General features: G+C 42.5%; 4 protein-coding genes across 4 annotated transcripts; 1 reads left to right on the top strand and 3 right to left on the bottom strand.

Annotated features, from left to right (window-relative positions):
• Positions 1–12,253: 12,253 nt before the first annotated feature.
• Positions 12,254–12,880, top strand: E1B28_002601 (uncharacterized protein; the record flags this gene model as incomplete). The annotated part of the gene is made up of 6 exons (XM_043159529.1): positions 12,254–12,278; positions 12,356–12,473; positions 12,534–12,575; positions 12,630–12,718; positions 12,776–12,804; positions 12,857–12,880. 6 exons carry the CDS (start codon positions 12,254–12,256, stop codon positions 12,878–12,880), a joined length of 327 nt encoding a protein of 108 aa, XP_043003132.1.
• A 4,887-nt stretch (positions 12,881–17,767) lies between these two features.
• Positions 17,768–18,311, bottom strand: E1B28_002600 (uncharacterized protein; the record flags this gene model as incomplete). Its single annotated transcript, XM_043159528.1, has 2 exons — positions 17,768–18,030; positions 18,083–18,311. The coding sequence occupies 2 exons, from the start codon at positions 18,309–18,311 to the stop codon at positions 17,768–17,770; spliced, it is 492 nt and encodes a 163-aa protein (XP_043003131.1).
• A 71-nt stretch (positions 18,312–18,382) lies between these two features.
• Positions 18,383–18,914, bottom strand: E1B28_002599 (uncharacterized protein; the record flags this gene model as incomplete). Its single annotated transcript, XM_043159527.1, has 3 exons — positions 18,383–18,453; positions 18,510–18,539; positions 18,599–18,914. The coding sequence occupies 3 exons, from the start codon at positions 18,912–18,914 to the stop codon at positions 18,383–18,385; spliced, it is 417 nt and encodes a 138-aa protein (XP_043003130.1).
• A 195-nt stretch (positions 18,915–19,109) lies between these two features.
• On the bottom strand, positions 19,110–19,449 carry E1B28_002598 (uncharacterized protein; the record flags this gene model as incomplete). Its single annotated transcript, XM_043159526.1, has 2 exons — positions 19,110–19,380; positions 19,439–19,449. 2 exons carry the CDS (start codon positions 19,447–19,449, stop codon positions 19,110–19,112), a joined length of 282 nt encoding a protein of 93 aa, XP_043003129.1.
• Positions 19,450–20,558: the final 1,109 nt, after the last annotated feature.

Genomic DNA, 20,558 nt, shown 5'->3' with positions numbered 1-20,558 from the left:
CAACATCTAGTCAACAGGAGTTGACTGCTCATTTGTTTGGGGGAGAGGTACCTTAGGTTCCTGAAAATTTGACCGTAGATTCAAGTTTTGCGATTTGAACACCTACATGAACATACGGGTGTACCTACGGATCCTGAAATGATAATCATCACTTAGAAAAAACTTATAAGCGAGAACCTACACGAGAGATGCATAGCGATAGGAATGATTGAACAATGTGCTACGGATAGATTCATCTAACTCCGAGCAAGACATGTGAGCTACGGCTGATGAGACTAACTTAGCAATTAAAGTTTTAAGTTGGACTTATTGGATCTTAGCCACGCAGTATGCAAATCAAACAAGTTTTGATTGAAATACAAGATATGAAATTAGAAATACAAAAGAAGGATTTAAGCGCCGTAGAGCGTACCAAAATACAAGATATGATGACTACAAGTCCACTACAAGAAAGAGTCAAGAAGGGCTACAGTAACTGTAGGCTATTGATACAATACAAGAAAAACAAGAAATGATTACAAAAGATATAAAGTTCAAGTCTACCAAGGCAGAACTAGTTCCGAAGTGAAAAGCTAAGCTCTAATGAGGAGTTAGTAACAAGTTCTAAGATAGAAATGTTGAACTTACCATTTACGATACATGGGATAGCCAAAAGCTTCTTCGAATGCTCGCCTTTCTCGAGCCAGTTTGTTGAGAACTGCTGTGGTGACTGGAGAAAGGGGACAATGAACAACTGAAGGAGAAGAAGAATCCGAAGATCCTTCATCGCCCTCGTCATCGTCGTCCTCCTCTCCATCACTGGAGTCCTCGTCGCTACTCTAGAAAGGGAGTCAGAAGGAATCTACGGAGATATTAGAGGACTCACCGCTTCTTCGGCCTCATCGTCGATCAAGTCGCGAGCTGTGATATCTTCCTCCTACAAAGATAATTAATTAAAAGAAAGGATAAGAAGAAAGAATGACTTACAGATCTTGCAGCTGGAAGTGTCTCTGGCTCCTTTGCAGCCTCGATTGCAGGAGGCTCGGCTACGGCAGCTGGGAGGTCTTCAGCAGTGGGCAATGAAGACATGGGTTCCTAAAAGAATCAATAAGAAACAGATTTATAAGGAATGAAGGGCATACATACCACAGGTGGGAGAGGAGCAGGCTCCTCGATCTCCTCATCTACGGGGGAAGGGCGTAGATCCTTTGTAGTCACCAAGTTTGGTGTACCCACAACTGGCCACCTAAGTGCCTCTCCTAGAGCCTTGACTTGATCTGGAGTCATTGTAAAGTCATCATCGTCTTGAAGACCCTTCAGAACCTCTACAGGATCTCGTCCGGCAGCCCGTAGCGCTAGTTGGCTGGCTTGGATGTCCTTCCAGATAAGTCGACCAGAGTTGTAGGCCGCAATTTGAGCCCGTCGAGCCTGATCGAAGGCTTGGAACTCTCGTTGAAGGCAGTGAGCGACCTTCGCCAAAACTGAAAGAGTGATTAGATTTGATCTACGGGAGAAAAGAGACACTTACAGATGTTATTGCTAGAAGCAATTTCAATCTTTTTCGCCCCTGTGTGAGAATCATCAGAATCAAAGTACGAACACTTTTGTTTCCCTGAGAAACATCGCTGGCAGGTGGGTCGACTACCAGTTTTGCCACTGGGGGCCCAGATTGGTCGACAATCTGTGTAGCCAAAATATGTGCATCGGTTGCACGGGGAAAGCCGATCGAACTAGATAGAATTATAAGATAAGAATGAAAATATACGAGAAGAAAGATAGAACTTACAAAGGAAACCGAACGACCAGCAGCTACGATAGATTTGAAGCTCAATTTAGCTTCGTCAAAATTGAACTGCAGATCCATATCTGTGCTACGGTGTCAAATTCAAAGGCACTAAAGAGAAATCCGAGAGCTTACTATGTGCAGCTCCGACCCATTCTTCAGGGAACACATGGGAGGGTGCAGAAGAAGTCCATAACTCATCTACGGAAGCTCCTGTACGAGTATTTGGCTCTTTCTTCTTCCCCTTTGTCTTGGAACTCTTCGAGGGGGACGGATGGGAAGGAAGATCCACGACCACACCCTCTGACTCAGAGACAGCAGTCATAGGAGCCTTCTTTGTTCGGGATCGAGTTTTATAACGCTAAAAGGGCGATTAGAAGACTTGGACAGATTTAAAAGAAGAAAAGAGAACACTTACAGTTGGGGGAGGAGATCCCGTACCGTCAGAGCTCTCAGCAAAGACCACTTTTGGCCGTTTAGACTGAGAAGGGCCAGCTGTAGGAGGTTTGGGAGCCTAGAACACGATAAGAAAAACAAATGAGACAATTTCACAGAAACGTACCTTTCGTTTTTGAACTGGTTTTGAGGGACCAGCAACCAGAAGTGTAGAAGGACCAGCTTCGGACGAACCAAAAGCAGGTTGAACATTTGTTGCCTGGGGCGAACCCATGACAACATCCTGGGAGCGCGTAGCTACTGCAGGAGGGTCCGGAAGTGAGAGTAAAGGAAGCTACAGTGAAAGCTGAGCGTCCAAGAAAGAGAAATGAATAGAAGAACTTACCGTAGGCGGAAGAGTTGATCGGGGAGCGTTCGGAAGATAGAATTCCGGGGGCTCGGAGTCAAAATCAAACCGCTATGAAAATGATAAGTAAGAAAAATGCAGTTAGAAAGAAGCGCTTACACCGAGGGTGGCGAGTAGATTGGTGAACTCGGATTCCCCATACATCCACTCATCTCCCGGTACTTTCCAGTCGTCGGCGAGAAAGGACAGTGTGGCCATAATTTGCAAAGCAGGGGAAATCCACATCTCGTCACGAAAACGCACGATTTGTCGGTAAAGGTTGTTCTATGGCGAGATTAGATTAGCCCCAGAAGGACTGAAGATCAAGGAAAACGTACTAGAAAAGAACTATTCTTGTGGAATTCTGCAAACATTTGGGGTTCCTCTGTCACTTTTGCGATCAGGCAATTGTTGAGGCTGCTGATCCAAGTATGAAGATATTGGAGGTTGGCCTCCAAAGCATCGAGAATTATGGGTGATGGGACATAAGGTTCTGATACTGGGGCCTTGCCCTTGCCCTTGTCTTGCTTGGAAGGCATTCAATAAGATCTACGGCGTCGCGTTAGTACGTGACACCGTAGAAACACATAAGAAAAGAAACAATCTACGGGCCTTGGAGCAGACTCCGAAGCCTCCGTAGATTGTCTACACACACCTCGAAGACGTGGAGGGTAGCAACGAAAGAGATGTGAAGAACAGCGGCAAAGAGCGACCGTAGAGTGGTGGGAGAAAGGGAGGAATGAAAATTTCTGCTAAGTCCAACTGCTGCGGTTTTTATAGCCAAATCCAACATATGAACCAGCACATGACCGTAGAACATCGCAGAATGTTGTAGAATATTCCAGATCTACGGAAATTAAAGCCTCGAGGCTGTTGAAATCATCTACGGAATGATGAGGCCATAATTAAGAAATGATGGAAGTAATTAACGACGGAACATTGCATTGTAGGAGTTCTGGCGTGGGAAAATCATTTTGATGTCGGAACATTTCCTTTTTGGGAACATTAGCGCTGGTCAGCATAGAGCTTGAGCTCAAAATTTCTCTAAGTCAGAGACTTGACGGTTGTACACTAGAGTGTACACCGTAGATAAGATTAAGTAGATCTATGGGCCATTTTGAAGGCTTTTAGTAGAACTACCAAATGAAAGAGCTGTAGATCAATTCAAACGATAGAAGATGATGTTGTACTCAGTCTGTAGATGGACTGGGGACAGTCCTCTTTTGTTTGGGGGAGATAATGTGACTTAGTTGACTATGCTACAAGGTTCTTTTTGCACTTAAAACAGTGCTACGGAGCGATATTTATCGTATTAAGAACTAGGGTGAGCCCGAATTGCTAGTTAAAGCTAGTGCCACTAGTAGAATGTGCCGTAGGCGCAGCTAGACCAGTTAGAGAGAGCCGTAGATCGTGTCAGAAAACTGTATGACCGTTCGAAACCTGTAGAACACTATGAGCAGAGGACTTAAGCGGTATTTCACCGATAACGGCACTAAAAACTACTACTAGGTGCAGCAAAGCACACTCCAAGCACGAAGTGCGCAAAACCAAACCCAACACTAGCAATTAGCGTAGTTGATTTGTGGAGGTCGGTATCAATGGATGCTCTCAGCAAGGTTCACTGAGAACTCTAAGATAAGACTTCAAGGGTGGGGCTTTATATGGTTCAAAACAAATTCAAATTCTGTGTTCACAAGTCAAAATGACAAAGGCTTTCTACAAAGTTCACTACTTCGAGGAGGTGTTCAATTCTTTCTAAGTTCAAATAGAACTATCAAATTCAATTCAAATTCGAGTCAAAGCGACTCTACAAGTTCAAAGTTTCCAAGTACCAAAGTGGCAACAAATTCAAATCAAATTCAAAGTTCAAATCCAATCTATTCCAAATACAAACACCAACTTCGAAGAAGTGGGGCAAAGTATGAGCCAGAGTCCCCTAGTGAAAGCACTTAGGCTTCTGTCGTAGGTTACTGGGGAAAATACTGCTGCTACCATCCTCCCTTATATACGCCTTTTCGAATAAATAATAATCAAACGTCGAAGATATGGTAAAAAGTCGAAAATATAGAGAAATCCCTTTCAGAGATACCAAAGTACCCTTAATCAGGTATAGTACATGTCAATTAGATATAAAACTGTCCAGAATATAGTATTCCTTATTCCTTTTCCTCATATTTTCTTTATTCCTGTTCCGAGTCGGATATCTTTGACATTTGCATGTGGATACATCCTGACCCCTTTTTGTTTCCAAGGTGAGTCCCCATGTGCTCCCTTGTTCTCTCTTGTTCTATCCGATCTGGAATAGTCCAAAACTGCTCGATCTACATTCCAGGGATCGTTCCTATGGTTCTTTCCTGGTAGAATGTCCTTTCTGACCGGACATCGTCGACATCCGCCCCTTTTCTTGTTTCCAGCTGTAAGTTACAGCCACCGGCATTGTTTCTGTTCCTTAAGTCCGAAGTGGACTTTAGATAGTTACATCTGTCCGATTGTTACTTCCAGATGTACTTCTAAGAGTTGTTTCCGTCTTTTCAACCAATATCGAAGAAATCAATAAATTGATAGTAAAATCAAGTGTCCCCATGTTTGCTACAGGTAATTGCGAGTGAGACGAGGCCTATCCAAATGAACGAAGGTTTTTAAAGGCTGCTTCATCAGTTCCTACAGGTTTCGGAACGTCGAAGACTCTCATCTATAGGGTGTTTCGTACTTTCTGTACTTCGGATAACCCGCAAATAGACCCGTGCTTTGACTAGCAGCTTGGGCTTGCTCTAATCCTCATATTATGTTCCCATTTTGATTATATTATATATAAAAATGTTAAAAATGCGTTTATTTAGGTACTAGTAGATTATATCCGCGATACCGAGTTCTACTCTCTACATTCTATTATGCACTGGCATATCAAGGGATTGTACTATTAGAAGACTTGTAGTCTTCACAGGACCGTTCGTAGCAGAACTTAATGGAGTCAAAAGACCTTCATACTAGGAGAACCTACTTCTACGGGGGATTTAGTTGACAAGAAATCGGACAGAGGACCACGCAGACTAGGAGAAATTTGACATGACCGTAGATTGAGTCCCGATCTGAGGAAAAGACAAAAAGACATGATACAGATCCCAGATCACAGATAGAGTACCTAGGGACCAGACAGGAATGAACAACGGATCTCGGAGTCCGTGCTGTTCATGTGCTATGGCGATTCGGAACTCTGGATCCATATGCTGGAACTACTTGGACACACAAAGTCCATATGATTTGATAACGTCGAAATGCAGGATAAGGTCCGTAGGCAGGAAATACCATATGGTACGCCTATGTAGGTCCATTCTACATGTTGAAACAAGAATGAAGAACAGTCCAGATTGGTCCGAAACATATGATTCGAATACGGAAAAGCTCCATAGACAAGATTCTGCACATGTAGCAGTCCCTAGCGATAAGACTCCGCATGGATTCGTAGCTACAGTGCATTATTTTTAGAGATGAAACAAGTAGAGATAGGATTACAAAGCTAGCATAGAAGTAGTATAAAAGCAGCTCATGTATCCATAGATAAAAAAGTACTACCTGTGTGTAGGAAAGTCCTGAGTGGGTTGCCCGTGAGTAACTGCTCTTGACACGAATAGAGAGATTTGCCCTGTCTTTGTGCAGTGAAACGATAAGATTTGATTTGAACAATACGAAACCATCGAGGTCAAACTTGAGAAACTATCCGTCCGTAGGCCGCCGAGGTCTTGATTACTGTTTCGTGATCCGTTGAGGGTCTTAGCGTTCGTGTCCGCCGAGGGCAATAGTCTCCAATCGTTCGAATTAGTCTTACCGTAGACAAAATTCATAGTCCCACTTAGTCCACAGGACAATAAACAGAGCCCCTACAAACCCTAGAATCCCCGTAGCTGTGGTGTTTTACACTTGCAGTTACACATTGATTTCATAAGAACTTCATACGATACTAAGACTGTGATCTTGTGCGTAACCTTTGCCAAGCAGTCCACCCTTGCAATCTTTCCTGGTGTGTAGAGTTATTGATAGACTTTACACGGAGGTTTACTAGTTTTTGGGTTGATTTGGTGTTGGTGCTACTCCCGTAGCTCTGATATTAGGTTGACTCTTGAGTGGTATACTTCGCCCATTAACGATATCGAGACTGTGATCTTGTGCGTAACCTTTGCCAAGCAGTCCACCCTTGCAATCTTTCCTGGTGTGTAGAGTTATTGATAGACTTTACACGGAGGTTTACTAGTTTTTGGGTTGATTTGGTGTTGGTGCTACTCCCGTAGCTCTGATATTAGGTTGACTCTTGAGTGGTATACTTCGCCCATTAACGATATCGAGACTGTGATCTTGTGCGTAACCTTTGCCAAGCAGTCCACCCTTGCAATCTTTCCTGGTGTGTAGAGTTATTGATAGACTTTACATGGAGGTTTACTAGTTTTTGGGTTGATTTGGTGTTGGTGCTACTCCCGTAGCTCTGATATTAGGTTGACTCTTGGGTGGTATACTTCACCCATTATCATGTCCAACGGAAAAGGTACCCCCAGGAGAATGGCGGGTACTAGTCACTAGCACCTGCCATTCTCTAAGCCATCAGAAGTGATTTGGGCGTTGACAATGGGAACAGCGACAGGACCAATGGTGGACGTAAATGTCTTTGCACAAGTCCTGTCGATAGCTGCAAGTGGTAGGAGAGGGTTCAGTATCCGGATGGATGAAAGGGACACCTGGCATGTTCAGTTAGTACGTCAAAAAGACCATGTACAATGCCGTTGCCAAGTTGGTTTGAGCTCTCTCAATGTCTTGGCATCTCACTTCCAGTACCATCCTCCCTCTAGCTTCTCCCTTCCAGGTCATAAACTCCTCAGACGCTAGCCTACCAAGCAACGATGTTCAACCCAACAGCTTTCCCAACGTGTATGATATGTGTTGACCATTTGTGTCAGCATTATGCAAAGAAAGAAGTGCCATGTGTCAGGAGGGTGAACCGCCTATGCATATGCCAGGCCTCAAGCCCTGATGCTGAGGATAGCATATGCCTAAAACAACCCAACACCCACGTAGGGCATACTCCAAGGGGTACCAAACCCCGGTACTCCAACCTACTACGAGATCATACTCCAGACTAATGCTGGTGGACCATCCTACGGGCCTATCGGCAATAGAGGATGACAAGAGCTGGCAACCAAGGAGAATGGATAATGAGAGCAGACCTTCGGCGGTGAGAGTGTCCTATGATGAGGACCGTACCCTCATAGGTCGGTACTCCAATGACAATGAGAGCATACGATAGACGGTACCCAACGTACACCAGTGTAGTGTACCACATACCTATAACCTAGTCCATACGTACCCCATCCTGTACTCTATCACCGGAGGAGGGACTCTAGGATGAGTCCGGACTGCGATTAGACGGTGAGTCCCCTAATAAAGGCGACCTGGGCGACGTCGAGTGACAGAGTGAATAGGGCAGAGGCAAAAGGTAAGGATAGGAAAGGATAAAGGACGAGGGACAAAGAAGATCAAATTCTAGAGAAATATCTACCACTAAGTACTCCTTATATACTATCTAGTAGAAAGGGTTGTACTCCTATACCGATGACCCTTCTCTAATATTAGGAGTACTCTCCTATGAATCGACCTCTTTCACATGAAATCTCCCTTGATCGTACGCCGAGTCCAACCGCAGTTGACCATATAGGAGGAAAAAGTCGGTGGCAGGTACTACTCCTGGTTCAGTTCATGACACCATGAGCCTATTTAGAGCATCCATCACACCATATTGAGAATCTGGTATCAACGGTGATCCTGCAGATGCAATTAATCAGTTCGTAGTTGATAGCTTGAGTAATGGGTGGGATTGGAGTGGGCATTGAGATAGGTAGCGTGGAGTTAAATGTGGAGGCGACTGGTGTCATTGTCAACGGTTCGTAATTTGTGCTTGAGAGGAACAGTCAGTGATGGTGGAAGGTCTCGAGGCTGGGATTTTCCATGGGTAATATCGTCAGTCATTCCAGACACATTGAACTCCAGCGCTAAAGGCGAGAGTGGTTATGACATTGCCGTTGCAGTTCTTGTTGTAGGGACATCTCTGCTGCCTTCAAGAAATCATCAGTTCTTCTGAACTGTTATCGCGCTGAAAATCGGATTTGACCCTAAAATGCATATTTTTAATCATTTTAATAACATTTGAGTTATAAAATAAGGGAATGTAGGACTAGGGTGAGCCCGAATTACTAGTCAAAGCACAAGCCTCTACATGAGACTTTAGCAGTACGAAAAGTACAGAATTAGAAAGATGAGAGACTTCGCGAGGTTTTGAAAATGGTAGAAACCTCAAGAAGCAGCCTCTTAAAAAACCTTCATCTTTTGAATAGAAGGCCTCGTCTTACTTGCGGAATGCTTGGGGCGAACATAGGGAATTGATGGAACACTTTACTTTGACTTCACGAAGTACTGTTGGACAACTCGGACTTAAAGGAATTAACGAAGGATATATTGGACAAAGGACCTACATGCAGATTTAAGATAGAAATATCCGGCTCCCATGAAGTTATAGGAAAAAGGAAAGGATTACTATGTTCCGAAAACAAAGGAAATCTAGACCTCGCGAGGTTGACATGACAGTTGTTACCGAAGACAGAAACACAGGAAATATGTCATGAGCGGCGACTGGTTCTTTTCCTTATTTAGAGGACAACAGGACAAGGGTGATATAGGAGATATGTTTCCAAGGATATGTGGGCAACTCGGAGACCTCGGGAAGTCTAGGCTCTGTCATCGTAACATGGATACAGACAGGGGATTCTTGGCTTATTATTTTATTCATGGTTTCTGGCACAACCTCTTGTATTATGCCTGATTAGGCGAGTTTCTGTTCAACTGAAAGGGATTTTATTATTATTCTCAAGTTTACTGCATATCTTGGACTTTTATTATTTTTATTTTGAAAAGTGTATATAAGGAGGGAGGGTAGCAGGAATTTTCCCTCCAGCAGCCTACGAGTGGAGACGCAGTTCACCTACTAGGACTAGCTCAAGGATTTTACCTTTGCCCCTCACTTCATCGAAGTTTGGTGTTTTGTGTTTGGATTGATTTGGACCTATTGCAATTTGGATTTGATTGGATTGTTATTGGCATTGAACTTGGATTTTGAAGTCAATTTGGACTTATATTGAATTGGAATTGCATTTGGACTTGATCGGAAATTTGAACTTGAACTTGAACTTCGCGAAGTCTTGAGAAAAGCTTTGTTGAATCCTTATTGTTGAAATATTGAATTAGTGTTTTGTCTTATCATTTGATAAGAAGGAATAGAAACTTGATTGAATCTTAAAAACCAAATATCCCTATATTCTCTCTTTCTTAGTGCCTCTTAGTGCAAACTAAAGCCTTAAGAATACCGACCTCCACCCCTTACACTTGTGTATACTCTTCTTGGTGTGGTTTTGGTTTGTGCACTTCGTGCTTGAGGTGTGTTTGCTAGCCATATTTAGTGGTGTTACACAGAGTTATTACCGTCGTCTTCATTGCCTGGTTTAGATCCATCTTTGTCAATGTTAGGCTGAAATAGAAGGGAAACAACGTCTTACCAATAGCCAAACAGCCCTACTATTCTCATAGATGTCCTGATAGGCTCTGGGTATCGTCTTTGCTGCTGTGTTGAGTGATGTAGGTCTTGGAGTCGTGGATGTTGAACGTTGCATTCGGAGGCTGTGTTCTCTGGTCCGAGCCTACTACGTCATCATTTGCCACGCATTTTCTTCCAATTTCTTTGCTGTGCTAATGCAAGAAAAGCACACCAAGCAAATAGATCAACAAATCTATTGCTCTTAGTATTCTCTAAAGGTGGGGGTTCGAAAGTTCGGCTTGTCGAAGGTTACGCCTTCTTTGATTTCTCGAGATGTAGACAAAACTAACTCTGATTGTGAAGTCTGGTTCAAGATAGTAGAATTCTCTACTACTTATCACAAATCTGCAACTCACCTAGTTTCTTGATGTGTTGTAGTGGAGTGGTAGAAGGAGATTAGTAGTGAAGCTTAGATGGAGAGCACAGAGATGTTGTATAAAGACAAAAGATGTTGTTAAGTCTGAGGCTCTAAGGCTCAGACTGTCTAGCTTATATACATGAATTCTATCTAGGACCCCAGATACTATACTAAGACCTCTAATACTCTATTTGAATAGTAGCACATGGTGTGCTTGGTAATTGAGACTTCAGGTACATTCCAGAACAATGGTTCCTTAGCAACAATCTGAGAAACCATATGGTACACTGGGTAATCCTGGGAAACCACATGGTGAAGCCTGGGAAACCATATGGTGCAGTGGGTAACACTGAGTAAATATATAGTACTCTGGGTTGCTCAAGCATGCTTGGCAACAAGGATCAACATCTAGACATCTAGCCTGCCAAGGCTGTTACTAGTGCGATCTAGATCTAACATAATTCCCCCTGGATCTGATCTACAATCTGAAGTGTCTAGAATGGTCTAGAACAAGTCCAATGGTCCACTCCATCTTTGGAATATCTAGTGATATGATAAGATAAACACATGGCACAGATAAGATAAATGTTAGATAGGGATAAGATAGTGAAATCTGTGACACTACTGATCTGTTTTTATTTATATTTATATGAATCTAACAGTCTGAAGCCTACTTCGGCTTATGAAACGTGAACAATCTGTTGTGGCCCAAGTGTCTAGAGTTCCCAAGTGAACTATTCCAAATTCCAAATCCAAATCTGTGTTCTGACCAAAACCAACACACACTGACAAAGTCAGGGCAAAATCCAATCACTTTGAGAGTTCCTGCTTAATTGTACAATTTGGGCAGTACTAAACTAAAGAATCCTAGCTTTTACAGGGCTCCTTATATACCGCTCGAGAACTAGAAAATATGAAAAGTAAATAATAAATGGATTTTCTACTGAATCTCTGATTTAGATGAGAAAAGAATTGGAATAGACATCGAATTTCCTTCTTCGGCCATTTCTTCGTCGCTTTTGAGTATAATCTTCTTCTTCCCTCTCTCTTCTCAGTCTTCTCGGTTTCTTCCGTGTGCAGTCCTTGTAGGTCCAAGCCCCTCTTTCTTCCGGTCTGAAGTCAGACGCATGGTCTGCATATTCGATCACTCCTTTCCATTCCACATCTTTCCGCTGCTATGATCAAATGAATCTCATATCTCTTGTTCTCCTAATCTGCTCGATGTCTGAAAACACTTTCCCTCGGACAATTTCTAATCTCCTCTTATCTGACTTCTCTTATCCTATCTCTGAGTAATCTAATCTTATTCAGAAGTTTTCAATCCCAGATCTAACTTTGCTCTAATATCTGTCAATGTCTTAACAATCTATCTGTAATCTGTTTTCCTCGATGTCTAATAGAAGTAAAACAAAATAGTATAATATCCCTTGATTACCCAAAACATGTTACCGAAGGCAGAGAGGCCAATGAACATAGAAGGTTTGGAAATAGCTGTCTTCTCGAAGTCCTATAGGTTTCGGATTACTCTTCTCGAAGATCTCTCTCTATTCAATTTCCTTCAAACAGAGGTCTAGGGTTTTGACTAGCAGATCGGGCTATCTCTAGTCCTCTTATTTCCACTAATTATTATCTGTTCTTCTTTCTTAAAAGCAAAAATTGAAGTCTTTTATAGTATTGCATAAAACAGGCACAAAAGCGCTCAGTCCCTCCTCTCTTGCCCTGATGTTTCGAGACACTACCAGTCAAGGTTCGACTATATTCTACATTGACCTGCCCTCAACTGGCCTGTGCACAGCTTCAATTTCTCATATAAAGCCTGCTCAGTCCAATTCTCTCCTTCTTCCTCTCCACCGCCATCCCCTTCCTCCTCCCCTATACCTCCCGACTTTTACCTTCTCTTCTCCAGTTGCATCGACGTAAATCCTCCTGTCTCCTCCTCAAGGTATGTTGGAATTCCATCTTGAGCTGTACCATTCTGATCCATCCTTCGTCTCTGTCATAGCAACTGGCGCTTTCAAGTGTTGAAGATTGACCTAGGTACAAGGTGCGTAACATTATCCTTAATTTTTTGACTGTTGTTGACTGTCATTTGTTACAGTTCAGCTCGCCAACCACCACATATTTCTACATATATGCATGCCAAACCTCCATTCAGACCGACCATCACACTAAAAACCTCAGTCACTTGTAAGTCACAAAAGAATCCATTTTTTCGTGATGTTAACTATTCACTTATTTGCTTAGGCATTCCAAGTCGTCATAATAGTTCAAAGGTGTGAATGACTCACCACGTCTTGTCAGACATCGTTCTGACTTCATCCTCAGGTGTTTGCTGGCATTGTTCGATGACTATTGATACTAGCAAGATACTAGTCAAGTGAGTTTGAACCAATATTGTCATCTGAGGACTGCGTTAATTTGATGTGTGTTGTCGGCAGCTGTTTGCTAACTGTTGAATCTTCGAGGGCAATTGTCATGTCGTACATACATTGTATCCACTTTTAATCATGTATTCATGTCCATTTAGTCATGTTCAATATATATTTGGTTCTAGCAACATCGTTTGAACTATTACATGCAGTCACATAAGTAATAAACACCATCAGCCTTAGAGTGCTCAGGCTGGGAAAAGAACTCAGTATAAAGCTACCTGGTCAATACAAGTTAGTCTGATTCCATATGATGTCATATACTATTCTGATGCCCTCTGACTGTTAGGACTCGCTAACTTCGACAACAAAGGTTTAGGAAGTTACTCAAGTTCTTCAAGTATCAGGACAGTTCAATGGTTTGATTAGAGGCAAGATGTGAGCAGTATATGCTTCAATTGGATTCTAATACTAAGTACTAGAGGTTACAAGTTGTTCTTAGGGTTTGTAGAAGTAAAACAGTGAATAGTATTCAAAGTTATACACTACAGAAGTAAGGGATATGTTGGGAAGCTAAAGAGAAGGGTACAAAATATCTAGACTGAGGTTTCGGCTTGAAATCTCAGTGCTTTTATATCTATATAGTATGTACTTGTTTGTAATTAAGGCTGTATACTATGACAAAATGAATATTACATTACTTACATGAGTTTTAATGGATCGGATTTCACATTGGGTGTCCAGGATGAGGCGTACGCTCGGCCTTCGTTCCCAAGGGGTTCTTGGGGGAAGAATTATCAGAATAAGGAAGGTGGGTGAGGTGTCGACTCGGCCAGGTATGTCTGTTCCTTAAAGTTAGCCATCAGAAGAGTTGATACGTACACGCATCTCTTCGGTGGGAGGAAATTGATGTATTTCCTCGGGTTTATAGTGCTTATTCCAATTAATATATAGATTTCGGTGATCCCAGCAATGGGTTGTCTCCAAAATCTCCTTGATCTCCTATCTTGATATGATATCGTGTACTGGGAAGATGGTCATGCTGATGCAGTGTGATCGTGTGATAACGGGTGAACAACTGGGTTCGGATATTCGGAAGTAACGAAAAAGGTCAAAGCGGACGGCTTTTCAGTCAGGGTGTTCAAGTCGTAACACTGACCAGTACCGTCAATCTGACGATACTGATCAGACGCTGTCAGATAGGACTTACCTATCAGCCACATCAGGCTAGCTGGTTGTACCAGTCTTGCCCATCTGAGCTTGCCTGACTGTCACCAAAGCATAAATGCTAATGTCAATCAGGCGACAATCAGGTGAGCTTGGACTTACCAGGCTGATCACACCTAATGGGGGGTATCAACGCCTGACCAGAGTGGTTGACATTCACTGGCATGTGGGGAATGCTACTGAGTTCACTCAAAACCTTAATATATCACTCTCCTCTTCTATTACTCCCCATACCACCTGCAATGTCCTTCATAAACACAAGTTTCATGCTGTAGTGAAGAAGAAAAAGCCTTTTCTCAGCATTCACCATAGGAAGGCAAGATTGAAGTTTGCTGAAGCACACCTGAACTGGACTTTAGATGACTGGAAGAGGGTTATATGGTCAGATGAGACTAAAATCAATAGATTTGGGTCAGATGGGCACAAGTGGGTGTGGAAGGAGAAGGGTGATCCACTGTTAGAGAAGGAAGTTGAAGGTACAGTCAAGTTTGGAGGAGGAAATATCATGGTTTGGGGATGTATGGGGTGGAATGGAGTGGGGAAAATGGTAGAGGTGGAAGGGAGGATGGATGCACAGCAGTATGTGGACATTCTGGATGACCACCTGCCAGATAGCATTGAAAATTTACAACTTTCGATGGACACAGTCATTTTTCAGCAAGACAATGACCCAAAGTATACCTCAAAAAAGGCAGCAAAATGGTTTGATGAACATGGAATCCAGCCTATGGAGTGGCCTGCACAGTCTCCAGACCTTAATCCAATTGAACATCTCTGGAATGTCTTGAAACGCAGGTTGAATGAATATTCAACATAGCCTAGTGGAGTTTATGAATTGTGGGAAAGAGCTGCTGAGGAGTGGGGTAAAATTGAAGTGGAAGAGTGCCAAAAGCTTATAGAGAGTATGCCTAGAAGAGTTCAAGCAGTGGTAAAGGCTAAAGGAGGTCATACAAAGTATTAGAAGTTGAAATATAGTATAAATTTAGTGTAGCAAAAAAACTGTCCAGTTGGATTTTTTTCATATTTTAGTAATAACTTCATCAAATGTCAATATTTTTGTGCAGAACAAAATAAGGTGAGTAGCAGGGATGTAGGGCTATATTTCATACACTTAGAGTCTTATGTAATAATGATTTTCCATGGAGTTATTTAAGGATTTTCTCGGACTATATACCAAACTGGATGGTTTTTTGGATCACTGTATAGCCATCCAAAAGATTTTCATGAATGAAACCCATTTATCCTTCCTGGCTAAGACTGTCAACGGTTGATAGAGTGGGAAGGCGAGTAGACGAGGAACCCTCCCATAGTTCAGCTTTGGGTCCAGATTGGATCTGCGATTCTTGTCCATTGCAGTGGCTCCATATCCTGTACGAATCAAATGAGTCGAAAACTCAACAAAGTCCTGTGCAGCCAACTCAGGAACGCACGAAACACAGTCTTCAAACTTTTTGTGTTTCAACTGTTCCGTTATCGCGGATATACTCTACTAGTACCTAAATAAACGTATTTTTAACATTTTTATATTTAATATAATCAAAATGGGAACATAATATGAGGGTTAGAGCAAGCCCAAGCTGCTAGTCAAAGCACGGGTCTATGTGCGGGTTATCCGAAGTACAGAAAGTACGAAACACCCTATAGATGAGAGTCTTCGACGTTCCGAAACCTGTAGGAACTGATGAAGCAGCCTTTAAAAACCTTCGTTCATTTGGATAGGCCTCGTCTCACTCGCAATTACCTGTAGCAAACATGGGGACACTTGATTTTACTATCAATTTATTGATTTCTTTCGATATTGGTTGAAAAGACGGAAACAACTCTTAGAAGTACATCTGGAAGTAACAATCGGACAGATGTAACTATCTAAAGTCCATTTCAGACTTAAGGAATGGAAACAATGCCAGTGGCTGTAACTTACAGCTGGAAACAAGAAAAGGGGCAGATGTCGACGATGTCCGGTCAGAAAGGACATTCTACCAGGAAAGAACCATAGGAACGATCCCTGGAATGTAGATCGAGCAGTTTTGGACTATTCCAGATCGGATAGAACAAGAGAGAACAAGGGAGCACATGGGGACTCACCTTGGAAACAAAAAGGGGTCAGGATGTATCCACATGCAAATGTCAAAGATATCCGACTCGGAACAGGAATAAAGAAAATATGAGGAAAAGGAATAAGGAATACTATATTCTGGACAGTTTTATATCTAATTGACATGTACTATACCTGATTAAGGGTACTTTGGTATCTCTGAAAGGGATTTCTCTATATTTTCGACTTTTTACCATATCTTCGACGTTTGATTATTATTTATTCGAAAAGGCGTATATAAGGGAGGATGGTAGCAGCAGTATTTTCCCCAGTAACCTACGACAGAAGCCTAAGTGCTTTCACTAGGGGACTCTGGCTCATACTTTGCCCCACTTCTTCGAAGTTGGTGTTTGTATTTGGAATAGATTGGATTTGAACTTTGAATTTGATTTGAATTTGTTGCCACTTTGGTACTTGGAAACTTTGAACTTGTAGAGTCGCTTTGACTCGAATTTGAATTGAATTTGATAGTTCTATTTGAACTTAGAAAGAATTGAACACCCCCTCGAAGTAGTGAACTTCGTAGAAAGCCTTAGTCATTTTGACTTGTGAACACAGAATTTGAATTTGCTTTGAACCATATAGAGCCCCACCCTTGAAGTCCTATCTTAGAGTTCTCAGTAAACCTTGCTGAGAGCGTCCATTGATACCGACTTCCACAAATCAACTACGCTAATTGCTAGTGTTGGGTTTGGTTTTGCGCACTTCATGCTTGGAGTGTGTTTTGCTGCACCTAGTAGTAGTTTTTAGTGCCGTTACCGTTGCACTGGCAATGATGTCTGCCTCATTGATACGTGTGGTCTCAGGGTGCAAGAACTTCAGCATGACGTCGATGTCCTTACGCTCCCCATCTTCAATGTGTTGAAAGAATCCCTTCATTACACTGGTGGAATGCCTGGCGAGGGCGAAGGGCCTGTGTAGCCTATCAAGTTTGAGAACCGAAGCCAGTTTCTTGTGTGGTTCATACATGTAGACATCGTCGACTGGTGCCTGGTCGTCATTAGATTGTCTTTTTGTAACCTTCAGAGGGGGTCCATCACTGTGAGTATTGACTTCTACAGAGGGACTGATAATTTCAGGTATATAACCCCAATGTTTGATTTGGAACCGTTGAAGGTATCACAAATCTGCAACTCACCTAGTTTCTTGATGTGATATGGAAGAGTGATAGAAGGAGATTAGCAGTGAAGCTTAGATGGAGAGCACAGAGATGTTGTATGAAGACAAAAGATGTTGTTAAGTCTGAGGCTCTAAGGCTCAGACTGTCTAGCTTATATACATGAATTCTATCTAGGACCCCAGATACTATACTAAGACCTCTAATACTCTATTTGAATAGTAGCACATGGTGTGCTTGGTAATTGTCTGATTGGAAGACCCCAGGTACATTCCAGAGAACAATAGTACTCTGAGTAACACTGGGTAACACTGAGTAAATATATAGTACTCTGGATAGCTCAAGCATGCTTGGCAACAAGGATCAACATCTAGACATCTAGCCTGCCAAGGCTGTTGCTAGTGTGATCTAGATCTGACATAATTCCCCTAGATCTGATCTACAATCTGGAAGTGTCTAAAATGGTCTAGAACAAGTCCAATGGTCCACTCCATATTTGGGATATCTAGCAATAAGATAAGATAAACACATGGCACAGATAAGATAAATGTTAGATAGGGATAAGACGGTGAAATCTGTGACAGAAGGATAAAGAGGAGAACAAGAAAATATGGGAGGTGGTCGATAAAATCAAAGCCGGTAGTCTGAATTGCGCCCTGGCGATTGAAGTACCAAATGTTGACCCTGGTGTCTATAGTTTCGTCAGTAAAGATCATATATCCTATCTTACGAGAATTACTGACCAAGTGCAGCGAAATTTATCATGAACACATGACCAAAGTGGGCGTGCAAGGTTTTTGCAGCATAGTCAGTGACTTGAAGCACTGCAGACATCTGCTTGGATTTGATAGCTGGCTTTTTGGCTGGAGGTTCGTCACCGTCATTGCTGAATGGGCAAGAATGTTTTGTAGAATGGAAGTTTTCCTTCTGAATCGCAGCGGTGGACTGAAAAGGGAGAGCAGCAATCCACATGCAGCTGTGCCTTGATTTGAATGCTGGACAGAGATGAGCACCACGCAACAAAGGTGGTAAGCATTGTCATGTCACTTGCCTTCTGTGCTTGATGATGATTGAGGGCTTGGGAATTGAGGTTCTGGAAGAACATCTCCAGCAACTAATATCAAGTTAGTTATTAAGTAAGACGAGCAACGAAATCAATTGGCGACTGACCAGAAACCGAGCCCAAATCAGCACTAGTGGCTAAAACTCAAAGATTTAGAGAGTGTATAAGAAAAAACCTTACTGAGGTATGCCCTTACCTGTTGTTGAAATCAAAGTAGTATCCATTGTAACATCAAGTTCTTCCACAATCTCACCCAGGGGTAGCACGGGAAGCAACTCATTCTCCAACATATCCCCAACCTTAGAGTTAGATTGCACACTCTTGTTGATGACCTTCCGACGAAGTTTAAATTCCGAACAGCTCTGTACAACTGACCAATGCAACGGTTCTTGAGGTGTCTGGATTGAGTTGCAATCGGATAACAGAGAGGAGGCAAAGACGTTGACAATGTCAGCTTTCTTGGTGTGATGACATGGAATAGTCTTTGGATTGTTTATCTGGAAAGCCAGCATTCTGGGGGGTTGTCTGTTGATGTCAAGGAATGGAAAGGACGTGGTGCCACAATCCATCAGCAGCTCGAGTGCTCTATTTGATGCCTCAGTGAAAAGCGTATGTCATGCGGTCTCACCTTCCATTGCACAGCTAAAGAGTATGCCATAACAGACCAGTGAGAAAAAATATTTTCTGAGATGACCTGTATTAACATACTATTCATTAAGCTTCTCCCTCACTTCATTCATTATTGTTGTCTTTAACTCGGCTTCTTTGCTTTGGAATTTTGCAGTTCCATTGGCAAAGTTGAGTATGCCAGCGAGAACTTCTTCGAGCAAGTCAGGTTTTGCTTGCTGTTTGGACATCGTGGGGTCACCACTATAATCTCCACGAAGTCTGCGGAGCATAAAGTGAAGGAATTCCTTGATACAGCATTTTTCCACGTTCTTGAGTTCTTTGACAAGGTGAGGTCGAACATTGTCCATTCTATAAAAACTAGCAGTTCAGAGAAGCTCCAAAGACATGGAGTAGAAATGAAACAAACCTGAAGGTCATCGTCTCTGAAATTGCCCCCAGTGTATCACTCTGTGGTGTAGTGAGGAGGTTTGAGGCCCAATGAGAAATGAGTTGATTCTATTTTATTACCCGATTGAGGTTGATTGCAGTTGATTGACACTGATTTTGTGGAAAGAGAAATTGACAACCACTGATTTTCACCGACTGTCTCCAATCTTGTAAAACATCACCTTAGTCATTACCTAACAGCAAATAGAGACTTTGAATCAAATTTATCTAAGTCCTCAATTTCGGACGTCATCCCCAGTGAAAAGGCTTTTGCACTGCCACATACACCTTACTCCAACCCTTTGCCCTGATATCAGTTATCAATCCCCACTCTTTCTCTCACCACCACCATCACCCTTCCTCTCCCCACTTCCACCTTCCCCACCTCTCCTTCATCTCATTGCCCACAATTCTTTCGAATATCCAAGGACAGATGCTCAAGTTGAGAAGATATCAAAGGCTGACAGTCAGGCCATACGAAGAGTGGATGATTTGAATCAGTAGGCCCTAGGTAAGGTCCCTTCTCTGTGACAATGGCAAGTATGTATTTGCACGAATACGTGCTTGTCATTGTTACAGAGTGTGTGGGTACACATCTACTACTTTGATAGGTCATGTTTGAGATGGCTGTCTGGGTTGGGTGGTCTGTTTGTAAGTTGCGTTGTTGTTGTTTTTGTATCAATTTCATGCAATTTGATTAGTGAGTTGACAGGCCTTCCCAGCAGTAAAACTACTCAGTACAGCCTGGGCAAGTTAAATTTAATTTACTTGTCCTGCCATATCAAAGCTAATATTTTTTTCCCCTTACCAAACCCTAGTTCATGATGTTGAAGTACAAATCAAATTGAGGTGATGGAGGGGTCCCATTGTTCCTTCGTGTGAGCTTAGGGTGCATCACCACCCACCTTCTGTCCATGTTCTGAGCTTGCTGCAAGCTCAGAAGTACCCTGAATGGAAGTAGAGCTGGAGATGAGGGGAGCATGTTTGGTGGTGGGCGTGACCTGGGTGAGGCTCCCAGTTCACTGGGGGCATGAGGGGGAGAATATTCGGGATATGTTCTATTGCATTTGCTGTTGTTGCCAATCAATGTACATGATGGT

Source organism: Marasmius oreades, chromosome 10 (assembly GCF_018924745.1).
Source record: "Marasmius oreades isolate 03SP1 chromosome 10, whole genome shotgun sequence".
In the NCBI taxonomy this organism is placed as follows: domain Eukaryota; kingdom Fungi; phylum Basidiomycota; class Agaricomycetes; order Agaricales; family Marasmiaceae; genus Marasmius; species Marasmius oreades.
Note: the sequence above shows the minus strand (reverse complement) of the source record. Positions and strands in the feature narration are given on the sequence as shown.